At 39.8% G+C, this 25,703-nt stretch overlaps 2 protein-coding genes across 2 annotated transcripts; one reads left to right on the forward strand and one right to left on the reverse strand.

Moving 5' to 3' along the window:
* Positions 1 to 867: 867 nt before the first annotated feature.
* Positions 868 to 9,697, reverse strand: LOC309616531 (binder of sperm protein homolog 1-like). Its single transcript, XM_082367188.1, has 3 exons — positions 9,531 to 9,697; positions 1,758 to 1,990; positions 868 to 1,373 (listed from the first exon to the last, which is right to left on the reverse strand). The coding sequence occupies exons 1-3, from the start codon at positions 9,659 to 9,661 to the stop codon at positions 1,231 to 1,233; spliced, it is 507 nt and encodes a 168-aa protein (XP_082223314.1). The 5' UTR covers positions 9,662 to 9,697; the 3' UTR covers positions 868 to 1,230.
* A 7,422-nt stretch (positions 9,698 to 17,119) lies between these two features.
* ELSPBP1 (epididymal sperm binding protein 1) lies at positions 17,120 to 25,678 on the forward strand. The gene is made up of 2 exons (XM_082368699.1): positions 17,120 to 17,199; positions 22,654 to 25,678. Exons 1-2 carry the CDS (start codon positions 17,130 to 17,132, stop codon positions 22,833 to 22,835), a joined length of 252 nt encoding a protein of 83 aa, XP_082224825.1. The 5' UTR covers positions 17,120 to 17,129; the 3' UTR covers positions 22,836 to 25,678.
* Positions 25,679 to 25,703: the final 25 nt, after the last annotated feature.

A 25,703-nucleotide genomic window follows, 5' to 3' on the forward strand; every position in this document is an offset into this window, starting at 1 on the left:
AGTCTCTAGCGCAGAGTATGCGCTATAAAATTGTTTTCTTTAATAATTGCTACTGCTAGGACAACTATTACTACAACTAATAATAATAAAATTATCATTTTAGAATTATCATTATATTATATGATCCAAACAAAATCTCTATATGGTAAACAATAGTATGAACCCAATTTGTGGATGGAGAAACCAAGGTCAAAATCAGTTAATTTGTCTGAAGTGTCACCACTGGTAAAATGTGGGGTAGGGATTCAAACCCCATGCTGTCTGATTCCAGAGTGTTCTAAGCCACGATGCTACATGACCTCTTTGGACAGGGCCTACTAAGTTCACAAGATCATGCTTTCCTCCAACGGTGAGGTAGAACTTTATCTTTTACATGGAGCTTGAACAGTGATGGGCTCCAGCCTGACCCCTAGTGGATTCCTCGAGGAGAACATGTGAGTGTTCCCCTTCCTCCCCATCTTAGCCAACACTAAACTTTTGACTTTTTGATGATAGCCATCCTAACAGGTGTGAGGAGATACTTAATTGTTGTATTGATTTGAATTTCCCTGATGATTAGTGATGTTGAGTACCTTTTCATATACTTGTTGGCCACTTGTACGTCTTCTTTGGAAAAAATGTCTATCCAGGTCTTCAGCCATTGGTACAGACATTGTGGAAAAGAATATGGATGTTCCTCAAAAAACTAAAAATAGAACTGCCATGTGATCCAGCAATCCTACTTCTGGGTATATATTCAAAGGGAATAAAGTCACTATCCTGAAGAGATATCTGTACCCCCAAGTTCATTGCAGCATTTTTCACAATAGCCAAGATACAGAAACTAAGTCTCCATCGATGAATAAATGAATAAAGAAAATGATATATATAATGGAATAATATTCAGCCTCCACCATGATCAAAATCCCCCATTTGTTACCGTCTATGAACCTACACTGATACCTCATTATTGCCCAAAATCCATACACTTTTTTTTAAGGGTCTACTTTTACACAGTTAGCAAGAAAAGTACTGAGGCTGGAATACAGTTTTCCATATCAAAATCTATAGTCCATAATCAAAACCCCAACTTATTTACAGCTGGATGACCTTCAACTCATATCTCAGAAAAAAAACAAAACAAACCCTTTTAATGAGGGTCTTACATCCTCCTTTCCCGACAAAAACTGTAGAATCTTTCCCATGAGAACGATTAAATCTCTTCATCCCCTCCCCCAATAAATCTCACCGTCAATCACAATATTTCCAAATCTTGTCCTTGTTATAATTCTGGGTCAGTGAACACCATGTTTTCCCAAATGAATCCCCATCATCGGTACATTCCCAGTATATCAGGTGTCTGTACCAGAAGGGAAACACACATTTTGCAAAGTCTACAGAGAAGAGAGAAGCAGTCAGAATAAGAATTCTATTTTGTACCTCCCCTTTGCCACACACACACACACACACACACACACACACACACACACACTTCCCACTCCATTTGCTCTGCTCTGTTCCACCAGAAGCATATGAAAGCAGTACTGGTGAGGTATTGAGGTTCTGCTGAAAGATTTCTTTTCAAGGTAACATGGTTGAAGCACTCATAATATACGTTTGGTGCAATGTGATTTTCATACTGTCAGAGAACTGTGCATCCCTTATTTTCACAAATTAATTGACTGCAGATTCCCTTTTCAGAACCCTCTTGTGATCTCACCGACCCTCAGCGCCCAAGACAAAAATGACCACCTTGTATTCAGAGGCAAGACACTCACCTTCTTCAGAACAATACTTCCAATATCCTTCATAAGTTTCATTCAAGGAGCACCACTTGTGTTTTGCATTGAACTTGACACAGTCATAGAAGATTCCATCTCTATAGTGGAATGGAAAGAAACACTTGCCATCTAGAGAAAACAAAAATTCTTCATCTCTCTCTGGGACTGTTAGTTGAGATGCTACAAAGGTACTTCCTGTTGGGTGTAGGGGCAGAGGGCCAGGGGTTGCACTGAGCTAGGACCTAGTTCTATTGAACAATATTGAGTCACACAATAGCAGAGCTGCTGGATCTCTACTAATAAAGGGTTTGTTTGTTTGTTTGTTTTATACTCCTACTTCTGTCCCACTTTTTTCCATGGCATAAACAGTCTTGAAATTTTGCTTAGCATTTGGCCCCAGTTCCAGAAATATTCCTTAAGCTTAGAAACATAAATGTGGGCATCTATCTATTAAATGATTACCACCACATCCCGCCATATCTATTTTCTTCACCCTCTTCCACCATCATACACACTCATACACACAATGTGATAGCCTGGTTTGTATCTTTCCACACTTTTCTCCATGCCCATGTGGGTATCTCTCTCTCTCTCTCTCTCTCAATCATCTATTTCCATCCATAAAACATATATATAACCATGCAACATATATGTTATTTATTATTATTATTATTATTCACACACAGAGACACACAGGCACACATACACAGATTTTTTGCTCCCTCCCAAAATGAATCATACTTTATAGCCATAACTTGAGTCTCTAACTTAACACATCATAGAAATCCTTTTAAACTTATCCTTTTAACTTTTGTAGCTCTCTTTCCTATTGCTGATTCTTACTCTGTGATATGGATTTTACCACAATTTATTCAGTTTCCTATATTCAGACTTTTTCCCTGCTGTAAATAAAGTTCAGCAAACATCCCAGTATGTAAATTCTTATGTATCAAAGCATTTTTTCTATCAGATAGAAACCCCAAAGCAAGGTTATTAGGTTAAATCATATATGAATTTTTAACATTGATGGATATTGCTTTCTCAGAGGATAATAGCAATTCGTCCTTCCTAACAATGAGCACTTTTACCTGAATTTTTACCAGCTTGAAGCATTTATACACTTTTTAAAATGGTGACCTTTCTAACAGGTGATTCCTGTCCTGCTTTAAAAGATCTCCTGGTTCTTAGGGCACATCTATATTTTTCTGCACTTTCTTCTTACATTAAATGTGTTTTGTTTCTTTCACATTTAGTATTTGATTGGACAGAAATTTACTTTTGTATATGATACAAGAGGGGAGTGCAACTTTATTTTCTTCCCAGTAGATATTCAATAAGACAAACTGATGGTAAAATAAACCACCTGTACATTTAAACATCCACACATTTGAAACCATGTATTAAATTCTAATATATCCTGGGATCCATTCTATATTTTCTATCAAGGTCTTGAAATTACTGGAGAGGTAGACGGTGGTAAAATGGACAGGGTCTGGAGCCAACAAACAACAGAAAATATTTCTCCTTCTCCTCTGCCCCTCCCCCCTCCTTCTCCTGCACTTTCTTCACCTCCTCCTCTTCATTATCATTATTATTATTATTACTGGACACTTTCTATGCAGATACCATGCTATTTATATTACTATATTTGTGGTTTGTTTAAATATCTGATAATACAAGGTATTTCTCCACCCCAGTACTATTTTTGTTCATAATATTCCTAATTACTATTGGACATTTTTTTAAATATGAGTTGTTCTGTATGAACTTTAAAATCAGGTATTCTCTATTAGATTGGCCGAAATTAAAGAGTAGAAACATAAAGTGCCCAGGAACGTTCAGAGTGATTTCTCTTTCTTGTTTTTCTTTTTTATTTTATTTTTTTATTTTTGGCTGCATTGGGTCTTCATTGCAGCAAGCGGGGGCTACTCTTCGCTGCGGTGCGTGGGCTTCTCATTGCGGTGTCTTCTCTTGTCGTGGAGCACGGGCTCTAGGCATGCGGGCTTCAGTAGTTGCAGCGTGCGGGCTGAGTAGCTGTGACTCACAGGCTCGCAGGCTCAGTAGTTGTGGTTGCACGGGCTTAGTTGCTCCGCGGCATGTGGGATCTTCCCAGACCAGGGCTCGAACCCGTGTCTCCTGCATTGGCAGGCGGATTCTTAACCACTGTGCCACCAGGGAATCCTCTTGATTTTCTTTATTTGTTTACAAGGTACTTATATTACATTTCATGAAAGGAGAAAAAAAGATTTTTTACCAGGAAAAAAAATCCCATTGATTTCCCCATTTTTACAAAATTAAAAGAAAATGTGCTTTTTAGCAGAAGTTTTCTGATCAACCTACCTTTGACTTCTGGAAGGTGAGTTATAGTTTCTGAAAAATAAAATTTGAAGCTGATGTTTATTTCACTATTCTCATGTCTTCCAACCAAGATCATGACATGAGCTTCTATTTTTTTTAGAAATTGCTTTATGTTCTTCAATATGATTTTATCATTTACTTTATATAAGTCCTGCATATTTCTTGCTGATGTAACCCCAAAGCATTTTTTGACATTGATATAAAACAGAATGATTTCCTTTTCTATCAATGTCTAGTTGGTCCTTACCAGTATAGAGAAAAACCATTGACTGTTGTATGTCTATCTTAAATCCAGCCATATAACCTGATTCTCTTTCTAAAACTAGTCATCTTTACTAGTTTTCCTAGGGGTTTTAAGTATACAATCATAAAATAATTTTGCCTGTTATGTTCTGTAGGCTTACAGATTATGTCCTTTTGGAAATATCACATATGTTAGAAAAATATGTGATATTCTCCCAATAATGTTAAATTAGTACTGTTTACAGTAGACACCTCTGTGCTTTCCTGGTTTCAGTTGGAATGACATTAGGGTTAAGGATGTTCATTTCAGCACAGTTAATAACAGTCAAAAAAAAAAGAAAAGAAAACAATCCAAAAATATCAAACTAAAGGAATTTTAAAATAAAATATAACTTTATAATATCATGGAAACATCAACAAAGATGAGCACATAAATAGATATGGAAACATTTGTACTTTGTCTTTAGGTGACAAAAGGCATTTTCTATTTCATTATATTATATAAGACTATTTTTGCAAGAATAAAATCACATTATGAAGTTCTATGTAATGAAATATTTGATCACTCAAAAATATTAACAGTAAAGCAGATACTATTTTTATTAGCAGATACTAAAATTACTATCTTTATTAACAGATAGTAAAAATTCTATCTTTATTAGCAGGTAGTAAAATTATGATTTTTCTCTTCTTTTTCCTTAACTATTTTTTTTAACATGGAAGGTACTTTATCTTATATACAATGACATAAAATAGTAGTTTCACGAAAAATATGATTTCTTAGCAGGAAAAGAAGTATAGTATTCATATTTTATTACAAATTAAAAAAAAGTCTTATCAACTCACCCATAGTTGGTGAATATTTACCTGAAAGACACAATTTTAAACAAATATTTATTTCACTAGATTTAGCCTTTAAAATAAAATAAAAACAAAATATTTTACCAAATTCTATTCTAGTAGGAAGAATAATTTTGGGAAGATTAACATATACACTCTATTATATATAAAACAGAGAACCAACAAGGACCTACTGTATAGCACAGGGAACAATACTCAATATTTTGTAATAACCTATAATGAAAAAGAATCTGAAAAAGAATATATTTTTATGTATAACTGAATCACGCTGCTGTACACCTGAAACTAACACAACATTGTAAATCAACTATACTTCAATTAAAAAAAATTGTTTTATAAAAAATAAAAAAAATTTTAAGAGAATAATAATATTTTGAAGGCGATGCCTTCAAAAATTTCAATGTTTATTTTCAGTAGTGTGATTGTGGGTGATTTCTAATTTTTCCTTTCGCTTTAACTGTATTTTCCAAATATTGTTAATGAATAAGAAATAATTAAAGTTATTTTTAAAACAAAAAAATTCAGCAGACAAAAGTAAATGATTTACTTTTTCCACACTTCCCTACAAAATAAACCATATAATAATAGGAAAAATGTGTTTTATCATCTCACGTTTATTTTCTGCTTTGTTTTGTTTTATTCTATTTCTTTTCAGTACTATCTGGAAAGTATGATTTGAAGCAAACATTTGCTTGACTTGTCCTTGGCTTTTAAAATGAGATGCAATTAGTTTTACCATCTGTTAAAAAAGAGTCTTTTCATCAGTTTCATAGGTTTGTTGTGAGGATTAAATCAAAACATATGTCAGGGCTCAGCCCAGCAGACAGCACTTAGCAAGCACTTTGAATATGGTAACAATCTTATTGCAATGATAAGGCTTTCTCTTCTTACAATAATCACGATTATTTTCTCCCCATCAGATGGAAGACTTATTCAAGTTTGCAATAGATTTTCACAAACCATAGGGAAGTTATATCCATTTAAAATTTGTCCAGAATTCAAGTTTAAGAGACTTTGCTATCCAGCAAATATTGAAGTTACAAGAAATCTCAAAGAAAGTGCTGGGGCATTTCATAATAAATGGATTGCCCATTGTTCACAGATCTACAACTGCTCTTCTCTAAGATGAGAACACAGGCAGGATCTCGACGGACGTGTATTTGCCTGTAAATTTTGAACAGGCAAGCTGTAAAACACAGAAAACATTTTTTCTCCTGGGAGCAGGAAACAGGGCACAAAGAGGGCCACTTACAAGTCTGAAGGATTCCAGTAGGAGGACACATAAATATAAATTGACAGTGTAAAGACGTGGCTAAAAAAATATGGTTTCTTAGACTCTAGCTCAAATCCCAGTTGTCATTAGCAAGCTGTGTGACTTTGGGTACATGACCCAGACCCTCTGTGCCTCGGATTCTCTTCTATAAAATGAGGGCAATAGTTTTAGCTACCCCAGGGGATTGTTATCAGGAAGAGATGTATCAGGCATATAAAGTACTTAGAGTAGTGCCTGGAACAAAGAAAGCACTTAATGGCTTATAGCTGCTATTGTTACCAACAATGTTATAAATACTGAAATATTGTCGTCATCATCACCATCATTTCATCACTATTGTCTGTCATTAGTAATATTCAGGCCAGTGCACAAGATACTTGTATCACAGTATCACCTGTGCTATAAAATTATAATGTGAGCCTCACGCAAACATCCCTCTCTGCTTAATGCTAGAAATTTTTTCTGCCACTCACAGAAGGGAGGGCATTAGACAATTCTTTTGAGTATGTGGGAATGTTTGCATGACACAAAGATTTTAAATATTTTTAAAAGGAAACCTGACCTAATCATAATAGCAAAGAATTATGCAGCGCTCATGGTAGGAACGTAAAATGGTGCAGCCGCTATGGAGGAAGGTATGGAAGTTGCTCAAAACATTAAGAATAGGTTTACCATATGATCCAGCAACCCCACTTCTGGGTATTTATCTGAAAGAATGGAAACCAGGATCTTGAAGAGATATCTGCACCCCAATGATCATAGCAGCACTATTTACAATAGCCAAGACATGGAAACATCCTAAATGTCCATCAATGATGAATGGCTAAAGAAGATGTGGTATAAACATACAATGGAGTATTATTCAGCCTTAAAGGAAGGGAATCTGGTCATAGGCAACGACATAGATGGACTTGGAGGGCATTATGCTAAGTGATATAAACCAGACATAGGAGGTTAATACTGCACGATTCCACTTTATATGAAGTATCTAAACTAGTCAAACTCACTCTGTGAATATTTACTACTAAACCCTGTATTCTGCCTTTCTAATAGCTGTAATAGCACCTGTAGTAGTACATGCAAAACAGTGCTGGTAATAGTAATGACATACTGTTGGCAACCCTGTCGGGAACTTTGTGCTGACTGATAAAATCCACCCAGCAATCCTGGGATGGGAAGGCGGCAAGAATCATTCTCCTCTTGTTTCAGATGTAGGAACTCAGAGCATCTGAGGCTCAGAGCCTTGCGGGAGGTTACAGATGGAGCCAGAACAGGACCCTGCCTGGAGGGAGATGGGCAAGGGAGATGGAGGTTAGGCAAGGAGGGCGGGGGGTGCCCAGGAACACCCTCGCCCCCATAAACTAATAAAGCCTCTCTCAATGCAAGATTCACATCTTAGCACAAAGCTTGGCTGAAGTTTAACTATTATCCAGTGGGCGGTCTAATCCCACAGGAGCCTGAAATGGAAATGGGCAACGGATGGACAATCCTAGGACTTTAGGTTCACACTGCATGTCAGGGTCTGCCCGCCCGGACAGTCTTTCTTGCAGGGGACCGCACTGTCATGGGATCCCTGAGTACTCCCAACAGCCTGTCATAGCGGAGAAATTACATTTTGTGCATGGCAAATTTCTAGTCCTGGAACAAGATCTCTCAGACGAGCCCTCTGTGAAGCCTTGCCAGGTCAATCACGTCTCCAACCTCCAGATAGGCGTATAGGCTATTAGGACTGACACCCCTTTGTCTTTCTTCCCTTTAGCCTGTGAACTCATTGAGTGGAGATACGCCATTTAATCTCTGCTTCCTGTGCCCCTAACAGGATCTGAAACCTACCACCTCATCGCTTCTAAAACGCTCTAAAATGCGTGGCTTTTCATGTTCGAAAGTCTCCGAAATCAGAATGCCCCTTACATTTGCAGGCATCTTATTATCTGCAGACCAGGTTGCTATGGGGACGTGGTGGTTATTGCCTGCACTGAATATGATCACATTCAAAAAATCAGCATCAAAACTTGTAGTATGCACGTCAGTGGCTCAAAAGAAACTCCCAGAGGGAAGAACAGGCTCTCTTAACCCCTGGGTTATGAGAGGAGAGAGAGGTAGTGAATAAGCAACAGTTCTGGAGACTCAGAAGTAGACCATCACTACCTAATTGTAAAGACTGGATTATGTGCCCAGGACCAATGGGTTTTAATTCTTTTACGCATTGTTTTGAGAAATGCTGCAATCACTAAGGTTCTGCACAGCAAAAGGATAATATTATATGGAAAAATGTGACCCTGATAATTCAGGAGGCCAGACACTAAAAGTGGAGAAATTTTAGGACCCTCTTCACCAGCTTCTTTCATGTATATTTTCTTTTTCATGTATGTATAAGAGTGACATCTCATAAAAAACCTAGGTACAAGTCAAAAGTGTTATTTTTCAACAAGTGTAAAAAATTCCAACTGATATAAGAAAGCAGTGGTCATAGTTACACCAAGAGCATTTTTTCCTTTGTTAAAAAAAAAGTTTAATCAATACTGTGTTTGATTTATTTTTCCATGCAAAGATGGCCTGAAGAATATTTGAAAATAGTTCACACAAGATCATAGTTTTTTGCCATCCCATAAAAATTGTTTTCACAACTGTGTGTAAGACATGTAAGAAATGAATCCGTAATGAAATCCCCTCTTATATTTCACTTTATAATTGTTGAAGGCAACATGATTTTGGTATAAGAATTAAATAGGTTTTCCGAAAATTAGTTCCATTTTCAAAACCTCTCCATAAGGCATTTAACATATATTAGCATAAAAGAAGACACCTGGTAATCAAGTAACATGACTTCTGTCAACAACATTTTCTCATTCATATTCCTGTCCTTGTATTTTTATTTGTCGAATCTTATTTACAAAAAAAAAAAAAAACAACTATCCGTGGATCGTGTCTATTCAATGGAAATACCTGAAAAATACAAAGAGTATCTTTTTCTTTCTGAGGGTACATGAGATAAGGATGGCCCTTACCCTTCAGGGCATCTCTGATTTGATTACATATGGCGGGAGAGGTTTCTAAGTATCCAACCCCAGACGCTGTCACATCGCTCCTCACCTCCGTGTTGGAGACCGGCCACACTGTGGAGGCAGCAGACCCAAACCAACAGAAGCCCCACAGGCAGCTCCATGCTCCTCCGTCCAGGGAACAGTGGTCCACCGGCTCACCCTCAGGATTTTATAGCCACAGCCCCTTTCTCCTCCTCCTTTGTTCCTCCTTCTCCTGTTTTTCCATCAGCCCCAGTCTCCTCCTTCTTCTGTCCCCATCCTGCTTCTAATACCCCTTCTCCTTCTCACCTCCCTTCTCCCCCTCTCCCTCCTCCTCTTCATCCTTCCTCTCTCTCTCTGTTTCTCTCTCTCTCTCTCTCTGCCCCAAAGCCAAACCACCTCCCTTGCATAGGGAAGACATACACAAAAAGAAGTACTTAATGAAAAACTGGCATTCAATAAGACAAGGATTAGAAGAGTCAGGGGGAAGAATTTCCAGTTGTTTCCATGACAACAAGGATCCCAGGAGCAGTCAGAGATTCTTCCAAGTCTTGGACCTTACCAGTCTTTGAAAGCCAGGGCCGAAGACTCCCTTGGAGGATGCCAGAGAGGCTGCCTGGGGAAGCAGGTTTGCTTTGCTCGTACAAGCATTTCCGTGTAAGCTCTGTGAACCTTCAGTGTGGGCCACTGTTCTCTGGTGGCCCTTGGCGATCTAGCTAATGAGCTGCCGGTGGCTGTGCAGTTCTGGGGATAAGCAATGCACCATTTCTGGTCACTTACATTTCACAACTCTGAAAAGTAAGATTAATTGGGAATTCTGAAACACACCCTACTGTATTCTTTTTTTTTTTAATTGAAGTATAGCTGATTTACAATACTGAGTTAGTTTCAGGTGTACAGCAAAGTGATTTGATTATACAAATATATATCTGTACATATACATATTATTTTTTCCATTATAGTGTATTACAAGATACTGAATATAATTCCCTACGCTATACAGTAAATCCTTGTTGTTTATCTACTTTATTTTTTATTAATTAATTAATTTATTTATTTATTTATTTACTTTTGGCTGTGTTGAGTCTTTGTTGCTGCGCGTGGGCTTTCTCTAGTTGTGGCGAGCAGGGGGGCTCCTGTTCGTTGTGGTGCACGGGTTGCTCATTGCAGTGGCTTCTCTTGCTGTGGAGCACAGGCTCTAGGCACGCGGGCTTCAGTAGTTGTGGCTCGAGGGCTCAGTAGTTGTGGCGCACGGGCTTAGTTGCTCCGTGGCATGTGGCATCTTCCCGGACCGGGGCTCGAACCCGTGTCCCCTGCATTGGCAGGCGGATTCTTAACCACTGCGCCACCAGGGAAGTCCCTATGATATTCTTTTTTTTTTTTTTTTTTTAAAGAAATCTCCATTTTAATTTTTATTTATTTATTTATTTATTTTTGGCTGTGTTGGGTCTTCGTTTCTGCGCGAGGGCTTCCTCTAGTTGCAGCAAGCGGGGGCCACTCTTCATCGCGGTGCGCGGGCCTCTCACTATCGCGGCCTCTCTTGTTGCGGAACACAGGCTCCAGACGCGCAGGCTCAGTAGTTGTGGCTCACGGGCCCAGCCGCTCCGCGGCATGTGGGATCTTCCCAGACCAGGGCTCGAACCCGTGTCCCCTGCATTGGCAGGCAGATTCTCAACCACTGCGCCACCAGGGAAGCCCCCTATGATATTCTTTAGTGTTAAGCTAAGGCACTGATCATGTATCTGTCCCTATAATGAATTAATAAACTATTTTCCAAAAAAAAAAAAAGGAAACTTGGCTCTGTAGAAATGTGTGCCCAGTTTGGTATAATGATTAAGAGCATAGGCTCTTTAGGCTACTGGTTTGAGTTATGTGTCTACCTTTATATAGGCTGTTACCTTACCTTTCCACACCTAATCTTCTGTAACACAAGCTAATATTAGTTCCTGCCTCATACGGTTTTGTGATAATTAAATGCTAATTAAACAAAGCATCCAAAGTTATGCTTTGCACACAGCAAGTGCTCAGTAAATGCTGACCACTGTTATTTATTGAGCACCCACCATGTACCAAGGATTCTGCTTAGATGGTCTCATTTAATTCTTAAAACAATCCTATGGGATAGATTTCAGTACTCGCATATATAGATGAGGACCTTGAAAATCAAGGACATTCCATAACATGCACGAGATCCCCTGGATGAGCTGGAATTCATATCTGGACCGTCCTTTGCCAAAGCCACAACAATGAATATATTCAACAGTTGTGAAAATGGAAATTCTGAGGGGTGAAATGTCCTGCTTGGAGCCCCACAGCCAGCTTGAGAGGCGGGCTCGGATTTGAAACAATCTTTTCTGGACATAGTCCAGATTGGCTGACTCAGGTAGAGACAACGATGATGAAAATGATAATGACGAATATTTATTAAGCACATTTTACGGGCCAACTGGTGTCCTAAGCCATATGTGTCTATATTCGTTTCCTGGGGCTGCTGTAAAAAATTAACTGTCTGATAACAACACAAATTTATTCTCTTACGCTCTATAGGTCCGAAGACTCACTGGGCTATAATCAAGGTGTTGGCAGAGCTGTGTGCTTTCTGGGGGTCCTATAGGGTAGAATCCTTTTCCCAGCTTCTCAAGACCACCTGTGTTCCTTGGCTCGTGGCCCCTTCCTTGCGTCACTTGAACCTCTGCTTCCATTGCTACAGCTGATTTCCTGGCCCTCCTGCCTCCCTTTTATTTTTTAAAATTATTTATTTATTTATTTGGCTGTGCCGGGTCTTAGTTGTGGCCTGCAGGATCATTAGTTGCGGCATGCATGTGGGATCTAGTTCCCTGACCAGGGATCAAACCTGGGTCCCCTGCATTGGGAGCACGGAGTCTTAGCCACTGGACCACCAGGGAAGTCCCCTGCCCCCCTCTTATAAAGACTCTTGTGGTTACTTTGAGCCCAGCCAGATCATTCAGGGTAACTTCCCCATCTCAAGATTCTTAACTCAATCAAAATCCCTCTTACCGTGTAATATAACATATTCACAGGCTCCAGGGATTAGGGCGTGGACATATCTTTGGTGGTGATGGGTATCTGGGTATTAGCATCTACTAACTACCTCACCCTAACTTTCTGAAGCAGCTGCAATTACCCTCATTGTCTTCATTTTACAGATGAAGAACTGGTACCCAGAGCACTGAGTAAATTTCTTAACGCCGTAAAGGTTGTAAGAGGCAAAGCTTTCTAACCGAGTTCAGGCACTTTAAAGCATTCCAAAATTCTGCCTTTTGGGATCTTACTATACAGGCAAAAAATTATTAATTAAATTTGAATCTTAGGAAGAGGGATATAAATGAAAGCTTGAGGTTAATAAATTAATGGAGGTATAGATATTGGGGTTTTTTTTGGTGAGACAGGGATATAAGCATAAAATTATAGACGGTAAAGAGTTTAGAAGAAGTGGTAAAATTTGTCTCTCCTCCATATCCATAAATGGTAATTATTATCTAGCTTGTACACCCTCCGCCATTTGCAAAGTACTTTCCAGCATCTATTGCACTTATAACAAGGTCTTGTGGTGGGTGTTATTCTCCTTCACTTGATGATTGGGAAAACTGCACCCACATCTGACTTTGGTTTGACTCCAAAGCCCCAGCATCACTGTTTTCTACCAGCCAACAATATGGTGACCGTGGCAGGATGCCAGCCCCAGCTACCCCGTGACCTGGGACAAAGTGTCCTCCAAAGCGTTTGAATGTGCAGGTGCTTGACGAGTAACTTGGTCCTAACCTGAATGTTCCAGACATTCAGCTATTAAGGATATTAAGACTCACTTTACAGTTCAATCCTTGCATTGAACCACCCCCAACGTATTTTCTATTCATATCCACGACTTGATCCAAGTAGACTCATTAATATTCCAGAATGGCCACCCATATCAACTCCTCAAGTCTGTACAAAACCCTTTAAGGCACAAGGAAACAAGCCATGCAATTGTCTGTTCTGGTTGGGAGAGGCGGGGCAGGAAGCACCCCACGGGGAGAGATGGGGGTATAAGCAAGCTGAGGTATAAGCAAGCTCAGCTGGCTTGTGCAAGAAATGGTAAAAAGACTAGTGGAGCCGGAACAGATCAAAGGAGGGGAAGAGTGATAAGGAAAGAGTTTGAGCAGGACTTGGCATGGACTGTGGATCTTATGATAAATGTGGTGGAGAATTCTGAATTAACGAATGCCACTTCTCCACACTTTAACCCCTCCAGTGGTTTCCAGTTGCCGTTAGAACATAAGGAAGGCTTTGCAGGGTCCGGCTCCATCCACCTCACCAAGCACCACTCAGGCACTCCGGCTCGACTTGTTCCTTGACCACATGTAACTCTTTTCTATCTCAAGCCTTTTTCACACCCTGCTGTCTCTGCCTAGATGACCCCCGGACACACACCCTGGCTCCCCTCACACCTACTCATCCTTCTCTTCTTCCGGGTCTTCATTCAAATGTCATTTTCTCAGAAGAGCCTCCTCTGACCTCCCGATCAAAAGTCACTTTGCCCCAGTTAGCCTTTATCACAGTCTCTGTTCTCCTTCATAGCAATGATCACAAGTAAGAGTTACAGTTGAACCTTGAATAACGTGGGGATTAGGGGCACCGACTGCGCAGGCAGTTGAAAATCCAGTATAATTTACAGTCAGCCCTCCATATCCTCAGTTTCTCCATGTCCAGGGTTCCTCCATATCTGAGGTTCCTGGTTCTGCATCCTCAGATTCAACCAACCTCAAATGGTATAGTAATGTAGTATTTACCACTGAAAAAAAATCCATGTAGAAGTGGACCTGTGCCATTCAAACCCATGTTGTTCAAGGGTCAACTGTATGTGCTTGTCTCTGGTTTATTCATTTCTTGTCCGTCTCCTTCATTGAATGTCAGTCCCATGAAAGGAGGAACCATGCCTGTTTCACACACTGCTGTATACTCATCACCTAACCCTGCACCCCACCCATTGTAAGTGCTCGATAAATATCTGTTCTTGAGTGAATGCATAAAAGCATGCATCAAGAGAGATCCAATTGTTACTGAAGCAAACTTGGGTCCAGTCGTACAACGTGCAGCAAAGCCAATCTACTGACACCAGGTTGTGGTGAAGGAAAGTACAGTGTTTATTGCAAGGCACGAAGCAAAGAGAATGAGAAGCTAATGCTCAAAAGATCTGAACTCCACAATGGCTTTCAGGGAAGGGTTTTTAAAGACAGTGTGAGGGAGAGGGTCACAGAGTGTGTGATCAGCTTGTGCACAATCCTTTGATTGGTTGATGGTGAGGTCACAGGGGATGATGTTTCCAACCAGTCTAGGGTCTATGTGTTTGTGGTCAGCAGTTCCCATCTGGTGGGAGTCTGGTTTCCGTAAAAACAGTTTAGGAATCTCCATCAGACATTGTTATCTGTGTCCTTCAGGGAGGAACTAAGGTCTTGGGACTCTGCTGTGTGGCTGATCTGTTGTTTAAATTGTTACCAGTTCTCCTGCCCGGCTGCCGTTCTTTGTCTCTGAATATTCTCATTCCTCTAATCATTAACCTTTGAGCCAGACTTTCTGAAACTCAAGGGACGTTCAGGAGACTGAAGTATTTCTTTAAGTGAGAGCTTTTGGAATATGAAGGAATCTGCTACAGAGAAAAGCCCATCTGGGGATTGCTCAGTTTCCATCTCCCCGTTTCTTTGTTACTCCTCATTCCTGAGGGGAACAGGGGCGGGACAAGAAAGGGAATAAAGTTTTAGATAGAGAGGTTAATCATAAATTCATCAGGGGAACTTGGATTCACTATCAGCAGCCTTGTAGACTGGACAGGGGAGAGACTGGAGGCCAATATGTCAGCGAGGGGAACAGGACAACAGTTTAGGGGAGAGATGGTGAAAGCCTGACTTGGATCAGTCACAGCAGAGACAAAAAGGGATGGATTCAGGAGCTATTCAGAAAGTAGAATCAACTGGATTTGATGACTAATAGGACATAGGGAGGAGATGGGAAGAGTAAAGCTTTACTCTTGGATTGATAACTTGAGAGATTAGGAAAAACACTGACAGGTCTGCAGTTGAATCTCATATCTGTCACTTACCATCTGTGGTCTTTCGGTAAGTTACTTAACCTCCCAAATTCCAGTTTCCTTCCTCTGCAAAATGGAGGTGATCATGCCTGCTCCTCCAGTTGTTAGAGGGAGTAAATTGGAGTGTGAATATAAAACTTAGAACATACAGTGAGTAGGCACTCAATAACTGGTAGCCAGTCGTAGAAATGGTGATAGTAGCTGAACCTCAAAGCAAACCCAGAACACCAGTTCCAAGACCTGCGTTTTTGTTTCTGCTAAGAATGGCATATTTATGTGTCATTGAGGAAATGGCATAGAGGCAACTAGAGCTAATAGAAAGTATGATTGATGAGGATACTAAATGCTGATTATTAAGGTACTTTAATATCCAGCCAAGTAGATGGGTGTGATGCATGAGGAGGGTTTAAGGTTATAGTTACGGTTCCCATAATGAGTAGAGCCTTCAGAGTCATTTATGTTGGTTAAAATCTTGCCATTTCCTCCCTGTGTAACAAAGTCAGGCAGATTACTTGGCTTCTTGAACCTCAGTTTCCTCATCTGTAAACTGGGGATTAAAAATATCTGTCACTCGACTCACAGATGTAGAGAACAGACTTGTGGTTGCCAAGAAGGAGGATGGAGGAGGGATGGATTGGGAGTCTGGGATTAGCAGATGCAAACTATTATATATAGGATGGATAAACAACAAGGTCCTACTGTATGGCACGGGGAACTATATTCAATATGCTGGGATAAAGCATAATGGAAAAGAATATAAAAAAGAATGTATAGGGACTTCCCTGGTGGCGCAGTGGTTGAGAGTCTGCCTGCCAATGCAGGGGACGCGGGTTCGAGCCCTGGTCTGGGAAGATCCCACGTGCCGCGGAGCGGCTGGGCCCGTGAGCCACAATTGCTGAGCCTGCGCGTCTGGAGCCTGTGCTCCGCCACGGGAGAGGCCGCGATGGTGAGAGGCCCGCGCACCGCGATGAAGAGTGGCCCCCGCTTGCCGCAACTAGAGAAAGCCCTCGCACGGAAACGAAGACCCAACACAGCCATGAATAGATAAATAAATAATAAATAAATAAATAACTTTAAAAAAAAAAAAAAAAAAAAAAAAAGAATGTATATATGTGTATAACTGAGTCACTTTGCTGTACAGCAGAAATTAACACAACATTGTAAATCAACAATCCTTCAATAAAATAAATTTTAAAAATACAAAATAAGAGAACGCCTCCCCACCCCAAAAAATATCTGTCACTCGATTTATGAGAACCAAGTGACATAAAGTGTGTTGAGCATCTAGCCTGGAACATAGTAAGTGCTCAGCACATGCTATGTCTCTCCTTTCCATCACACCCTCCCCTCCGTAATGACAGTATATATATTTTGTCTTTTCTGTAAGAAAAAGCTTTGTTACCCTCTGGGGATAGAAAGAAAATGGCATGCATGACATCAAACCTGGGAGTTAGTGGAAGAAGAAGGAAACCCATGGGAGTAAAATTTTTGTCTTCCTTCATTCCAGAAAGAAGCAGCCAGCCAAGATGAATGGATGGTCCAGTTACCTGTTGGGATGCATGACCTTCCTCCTCTACTCCTGTGAAAGAAGTGGAGGTGAGTATTCTGGGAAATGATGGGGAGGGTTTGGAAACTGGAAAGAATGAATGGACCAAAGTAAAGATTACTGGATCCAAGTAGGGAGGAGATACCTTAGTAGAAATCTCAGACAGACGTGGGGTTTGGACCATGGATCTGCCACTTTTTCTCTGTGTGACCTTGGTCATGCAGTGTAACCTCTCTGAAGTCAGTTCTCAACCTTGAAAGAGGAATAATGGCATTTACCTAATGGGGCTATTTTCAAGATTAAATAAAATAACAGACATAAGCATCTTTCATAGACTTAGCACATGGTAGGGGGAATGCAAATATTTTAATTTAAAAGGGGGGACTCTATAATTCCAATGGGCTGAAACCTCAGACCCCCCCTACTTGGACATTCCCTTTATACTCATTTTTTCAAAATTGTGGTACAACATAAAATATACCATCTTAACCATTTTTAAGTGTACAGTGCAGTAGTGTTAAGTACATTCATATTATTGTGCAACCAATATCCAGCACTCTTCATTTTGCAAAATTAAAGCTCTATACCCATTATACAACTCCCACTCCACTCTCCCTCTTGTCCTTGGCAACCACCATTATATTTTCTGACTCTATAAATTTGACTACTCTAGGTACCTCATACAAGTGGAATCAGACAGTGTTTGTCATTTTGTGATTGGCTTGTTTCACTCAGCATAATGTCAACAAGATTTATCCATGTTGTAGAATGTGTCAGAATTTCCTTTCCTTTTAAAGATGGTTGATATTCCTTTGTATATGGATATATACACCACATTTTGTTTATCCATTCACTCACTGAAGGACACTTGGGTTGTTTCCACCATTTGACTATTGTGAACAATGCTGTTATGAACATAGGTGTTACAAGTATCTCTTTGAGAACCTGCTTTCAACTCTTTTGAGTATACACTCAGAAGTGGAATTGCCGGGTCATATGGTAATTCTGTTTTTAATTTTTTTAGTAACTACCATACTATTTTCCATAGCACCTGTACCATTTTACATTCCCACCAGCAGTGCATTAGGGTTCCAAAATTTCCACATCCTTGCCAACTTGTTATTTTCTGCTTTTTTTAAAAATAAGATCCATTCTGGTGGGTGTGAGGCTACACACGATGTATCTAGGAATCTAAATTAACCACTCAAAGATTGTATGGTAAGCGTGGAGGCAGAACAAAGAGAGACCTCGATGATATGTAGTTCACTCAAGCTATGGTGAAACATCCTCCGTATTAGAGTCTTTTTCTGCCTGACGCACTTTTCTCCCTTGGATAAGGTTCAAGAAACATTCCCATATTCATGCACTGTTATCCCATGAAGTCTCTTCAATGATCACATTCGATATGCCAGAGATTCCTAGTTTAGAGCCTAGTTTAGAACTTGGCAAGCACTAGAGTCCATGAAACCCTGGATTTGTATAAAAAAGATGTGTAATTATCAGCATAGTGAGGATATGTATTGTAACAAACACACTCCAAATTATCAGCTGCTTAACACAATAATGATTGATTTCTTGTTCCTACAAAGTCCGATGAGGGTACAACCGGTCAGCAGGGATCCAAGCTCCTTCCATCTCAAGGCTCCACCATCCCCTAGGGCATCAGAGTACTCTGTGGATTTTTTGCTTTCAGCTGATAGACAAGGATCAAGAGAGCCTGGAGGGTCTTGGAGGAGAGTTTTTTGGCCAGGACTCACATGACCCTTAACTGCAAGGGAGTCTGGGAAATGTAGTTTAGCAGTGGGTTTGGGAGGAAAACAAAGCTGGTTTTCATAAACACACAGCAGTCTCTACCCCAAGAGCATACGAGCATTTTCCTAGAAAGAAAGGTCGGGTTCTCAAAAGAACTGACAAGTCCCTAGAAGGTTAAGAACGCACAGTTTATTCAGACAATGTACTTGAGTGTCAGCTTTTCTAGGTATTGTCTCATTTTGGTTCTGCCTTCCTGAGACCCTACCCCCATTCCTGTGCTGAAACTTGGTTCCCCAAGTCCCCCCTGCACATATTTACAGACTCATTTATTCAATACACGTTTACTGAGTGACTCCTAAATGCCAGGCTCTGTGCTATGGGCCAGAAACATAGCAATAAATAAAACTCATGCCCTACACTCAGAGAGCTCACAGTGAATGGAAGTGATAGATACATAAACAGATAATATTATTTTAAAAATTGGTAAGTACATTTATAAAGATTGGATCAGAGTATTCTAAGAGTGAGGAAGAGTATTCATCCAGGCCGAACCGACTCTTAATGAATGAGTAGCAGGGGGGAAAGTCATTGTGGCGGGGGGGGGGGGGGGGGGGGGGGGGGGCGGGGAATGAAGGGCATGAACAAAAGCCCAAAGACAAAGAACATGGAGTAAGGTCAAGGAAATGTTAATCTGGGAGTGAGAACAGAGAGATCAGCAGGGCTCCGATTATGGAGGATTTTAACCCAGCTAAGAAGATTAGACCATCTGCTGGATTACTTTACAGATGGCTAATAGTATCTATTATGTGTTGATTTTTACTAACAACTCCCAAGGATAAACTTAATTCTATGTACAGGGGGTACCTGCCTGCCCTCTCTGCTACCACCAGCATCCCATACACTCAGTGGTGTTCCTGGTTGAGGACAATCATTGATGATGATGATGGCTAACTTCTGTTGAGTAGCAGTCATGCTCCAACTACCCTTCTAAGCACTTTCTAGATATTAACCTGTTTAAACTTTACCAAACTAAGACCAAACAGTTCTGAGACCCAGAGGAGATCCAGAGGTGGAAAATTCAATGTTACTTAAGGATCCCTAATTGCATCAACCCATTGGTGAGTCTTAGAAATGAAGGTCTGCCTTTTCTACTCTCTCCCAACCCATCTCTCATCCCTATCATGGCCTCTAATCAGGGTAAGAATCTGATCCAGAAGAACAGTGGGGCTACTAGGTTATAGATCTTGAAGAGAGAGACCGTGTCTTGCCCATCTGTATTAGTAATGGACTAACTGCTGTAATAAACAATTGCCAAATGTCAGTGGATTGACTCAATAGAGGTTCACGTTGAACTTGTCTAAACTTCAATGTGGGTGTTTGGTGGGCCGCCTCTTTTGTTGTGATTCAGAGACACGGGATCCTTCCGTTTGGTGGCTCCACCATCCCCTAGGGCCTCAGCATTCTCGGCAGGGTCCTCTTTATCAGAGTTTCTCAACGTTGGCACTGTTGACATTTGGGATGACTCTTTGCTCTGAACTCCTGTTTTGTGCATGGTAAGATGTTTAGCAATATCCCTGCCCTCTACCCAGTAGATATCAGTAGCACAGCTATCAGTTCCTCCCTCTACCTCTTGTAACAACCAAAAATGTCTCCAAACATTGTCTAATTGTCTAATATCCTCTGGGGAGGTCATAATTGCCCCCTTCTCCATTGGGAACCACTATTCTATACCCAGTTGGCAGACAGAGGAACAAAGGAGTATGGAGGGTTGCTTGGGACTTGTGTTTTTTTTTTGAGCCAGGAAATGATTAACATCATTTTCACCCACATTCTATGAATCCTAATTTAGTCCATGGCCCCACCTGACTAAAAGAGAGGCTGAAAAATGGATTCTAGCTACTAGCTCAGAAAGAAAAGGAAGCTGGGTTTGGGTAGTACATGGACGCTTTGCCTCACCATCTTTGTAACATGAGCTAACACACATGCATACACATGCAGGAAGACAGGCATGTGCATGCACATGTATGTGTGCACACACAAATAACCTATCAGAGTATCTTACACATAGTAATCCATCATTATGTCTTTGAGGGAGGGAGGGAGGAAGGGGGGAAACGTGGTGAGGTGAAGGCAAGGAGGGAAGCTGTAATCCTGGGTTAGCAGATGAAAAGTCCAAGTTCTCCTAGTTCTGCTCAAAAAAAAGTATTAACTTTAAATCATTCCTTATCTTATATGGGTCTTCATTTCCTTCTCCACGAAATGAAGAATTTGGGCTAGAACTGCATTTCTTAAGATGTGTTTCAGGGACCATTAGTCTCTAGCACTATTGAGTAGTGGGGGAAAAAAAAAAAGAATATCTCAATATACTCTATACCACTCCTGTTAATACAATCCTCAATTGCATATGGACCCTTCTGATGAATCCCTCATTAAAAAAGCTTGTTTAACTCTATTTCACATGGTGTTTCCCAAACTTATTTTATTCTGTCGGTTATTTCTTGAACATCTGCTATGAGCAAGTCACTATTCTAGGTTCTGAGGATACATGGTGTAGAAGATCAAGTCCCTGTCCTCATACAGAAGAATAGAAAGGTCAAGAGTTGTGTTTCCTGAACTTTATTCATCTAAGTGTCACCCCCTCCATACTTGCCACATCTGCACGCCACCAGAAATATTCTGTACTCAACATTTTTCTTCAAATGTGCTCACTTCAATACATTTATTTTATTTTATTTTTTCAATTTATTTATTTTTTATTTTTATTTATTTTTGGCTGTGTTGGGTCTTCATTGCTGTGCACGGGCTTTCTCTAGTTGCGGCGAGCGGGGTCTACTCTGCAGTTGCCGTGCCTGGGCTTCTCATTGTGGTGGCTTCTCTTATTGCGGAGCGTGGGCTCTAGGTGCGCGGGCTTCAGTAGTTGTGGCACGTGGACTCAGTAGTTGTGGCTCACAGGCTCTAGAGCGCACGCTCGGTAGTTGTTGTGCAAGGGCTTAGTTGCTCCACGGCATGTGGGATCTTCCCAGACCAGGGCTCGAACCCGTGTCCCCTGCACTGGCAGGTGGATTCTTAACCACTGTGCCACCAGGGAAGTCCAATACATCTATTTTAAAAGAATAGTTAGCATCAGCTCTGTAATCTATAAAAGCACTACTACTTGCCATAAATAGGAAGTACAAATAAAAATAAACACTATGAGAACAAAATCCTACTGTTAAATTCTACTAGATGCTATTGTCCGAATAGGGCTTAGAGCCTGAGTCCTGCTCTCTCTCTCTCTCACTATCTCTCTCTCTCGTTAAATAGGGAGATTATTAAGTATTAGAGACATGGTAGAGAAATATTAGCATTAAACTGAAGCTTTCTCTTTTGTGTCATCAGAAGGATTGAAAGAGCATTGAAAAAAGAAATTGTTTTTCAATCTGTGTTTCAAAATTATTTAATGTGTGTCTCTTCATTACCTGATGGGATCTTGTAATTCACCAAATGTATCTTGTGTGACATTAGTGGTGCCCATGCTGAGAAGCACTGGTTTGAAGGAATAATAAATATATCTTGGTTGCCTTCATTGTTTATGAAACTCATCCACAATACTCTTGGTCCAAACATAAACTGGAGATGCCCTTATATGTCATTAGGAAGTTAGATGCAAAGACTACACGTGTAGATTTCAGACCACCATGTAAACCAGACCAAGTCTCATCCTTGGCTCATTCTTTGGGACTAATCCCCTGTTTTGTCCTTCTGTCCTTCAGATAAGAGAGATTCGTGTGTCTTTCCCTTCATCTACAAGGGTTCTACTTACTTCTCTTGTACCAGAGCTAACAGCTTCTCCCCTTGGTGTGCGACCAGAACAGTTTATGACGGACAGTGGAAGCACTGCATGATAGAAGGTGAGTGGTGCCACGTTGTCCCACTGGCAGGTTTCTTAAGATGATGGATTACAAAAGGGAATGCGTAAATGTGTATAATATGATCCTATTTTTTTGCAGACAAGTTATACTATGCAGGTGTACATAGACAATTCTCTGGAAGACCAAATGCTGAATGTTAATAATGGGTAATAATGTTAAGGATCATAGTGTTAAAAATGGTACTCTCCAAGACATGGAAGCAACCTAAGTGCCCATCAACAGATAAATGGATGAAGAAGATGTGGTATATACATACAATGGAATATTAGTCAGCCATTAAAAAGAATGAAATAATGTCATTTGCAGCAACATGGATGGACCTAGAGATTATCATACTAAGTGAAGTAAGTCAGACAGAGAAAGACAAATATTGCATGATATCATTTATATGTGGAATCTCAAAAATGATACAAATGAACTTATGTACAAAACAGAAACAGAGTCACAGACAGAAAACAAATTTATGGTTACCAAAGGCAAAAGGAGGGAGAGGGATAAATTAGGAGTTTGGGATTAACAGATACACACTACTATATATATAATAGATAAACAACAAGGACCTACTGTATAGCACAGGGAACTATATTCAACATCTTGTAATAACCTATAATGGAAAAGAATCTGAAAAAGAATATATATATGAACATATATATACATATATATATGAATATATATATACACATATATATGAACATATATATATATACATATATATGAATAACTGAATCACTTTGTTTTACACCAGAAGCTAACACAACTTTGTAAATCAACTACACGTCAATTTTTTAAAAATGGTGCTCTCTCTATTGTAATATTATAAGACCACTTGACCAAAGGGAACCATTGTATTCTTTGTCTCTTTCTTAATTTTTTAAATCAATAAGGAAAAAAGAAACAGTATAAAAGAAAAGGGATTTGAGAGATTCTGTTTATGTTTTCTCAAAGCCAAGACACTTTTGATCATTACATGATTTCTATTTTTTGTGCACAGGACAAAAGACATTTAGTTTGTTTTAACCAATATCCTACTGTTGGGTATTTAAACTGTTCCTGCTAGTATCCAGCTTTTGCATATTTAGGATTTACTTTTCCCTGGTATCACTGTCTTTCATTCTCTTAGATCAATGCCCCCCCCCTTTTTATAATAAATATAACATCCTTTTTACTCTACTGAAATGAAATTTATAAATAACATTACCTAGGTACATTCATAATTTCAAAACAATGAACATATTTCTTAACTGTAATATAAGACAAATTAAATGAAGGAAATTGATACTAAAGTAATTAGCGTGCATGACCATAAATAACCTAAAGGACATTAAAAAGTGGCCACAGGATTGTACCTCTAAGCAGAATCTCTTTGATTACACGAGCTAAAATGACTACAAGGACTTCCCTGGTGGTCCAGTGGTTGAGACTCTGCATTTCCATTGCACGGGGCAGGGGTTCCGTCCCTGGTCAGGGAACTAAGATCCCACAAGCCGTGTGGCGTGGCCAAAAAACAAAACAAACAAAAAACAAAAACAAAACGAAAACACACAAAACAAAACCTGGAAGCGATTACAAGTATACCTCAGAGATATTGTGGGCTCAGGTCCACACCACTGTAGTAAAGTGAGTCACATGAATTTTTTGGTTTCCCAGGACATATAAAAGGTATGTTTGCACTATACTGTAGTCTGTTATGTGTGCAATGGCATTATGTCTAAAACAAGTACATACCTTAATTTAAAAATACTTTATGGCTAAAACATGCTAACCATCCTCTGAGCCTTCAGGAAGGTGTCATCTTTTTTGCCGGTGGAGGGTCTTGCCTTGATGACTGCTGGCTGATCAGGGTGGTGCTTGCTGAAGGTCGGGGTGTCTGGCAGTTTCTTCATATAAGACAGCGATGAAGTTTGCCATATCCATTGATTCGTCCTTTCATGAAAGAGTTCTCTGTAGCCTGTAGTGCTGTGTGATAGCATTTGACTCAAAGTAATGTAGAACTTCTTTCAAAATTGGAGTCAATCCTCTCAAACCCTCCTGCTGCTTTATTAACTAACTTCATATAATATTCTGTATCTTGTGTTGTTATTTCAACAACTTTCACAGCATCTTCACCAGGAGTATTTTCCATCTCAAGAAACCATTTTCCTTGCTCATCCATAGGAAGCAACTCCTTATCCATAGCTTGTGCGTTTCAGGTTGCCCCCCAAACAATTATAATTGTCACGTCAAAGATCTCTGATCACAGATCACCGTAACAAATACAATAATACTTTAAAAGTTTGGAATAGTTCGAGAATTACCGAAATGTAACACAGAGACGTGAAGTGAGCAGATGGTGTTGAAAAAATGACGCCAGCAGACTTGCTCAATGCAGGGTTGCCACAAACCTTCAATTTGTTAAAAATGCAATATCTGCAAAGCACAATAAAGCAAAGTGTAATAAAACAAGGTAAGCCTGTACCGCCTCTGTTGAAAAGTTCCACTCTGGTTCAAACGAACCAGGATCAACTGGTTGAAATTGAATTAGAAAATTAAAAATAGACATTTTTTTTAAATGCTGGAAAAGAGGTCCCCAGGGAATTCCTTGGCAGTCCAGTGGTTAGGACTCTGCATTTCCACTGCAGGGGACATGGGTTCAATCCCTAGTTGGGGAAGTAAGATCCCACAATCCGCCTGGTGCGGTCAAAAAAAAAAAAAATTGAAAAAAAAAAGTCCCCAAACATGCTTAAGACATATAAATGGGGGCAAAATTCTGCCAAAAGTACATATACAGACACAATCAGGGCCAAGAGATATTTAATTCCATATCACTGTTTTGAACAAAGTAAAGAATGCAACCCCTGCTTTTTTTTTTTTAAATAAATTTATTTATTTATTTATTTATTTTTGGCTGCGTT

Source organism: Balaenoptera borealis (assembly GCF_965194805.1).
Source record: "Balaenoptera borealis genome assembly, chromosome: 19".
In the NCBI taxonomy this organism is placed as follows: domain Eukaryota; kingdom Metazoa; phylum Chordata; class Mammalia; order Artiodactyla; family Balaenopteridae; genus Balaenoptera; species Balaenoptera borealis.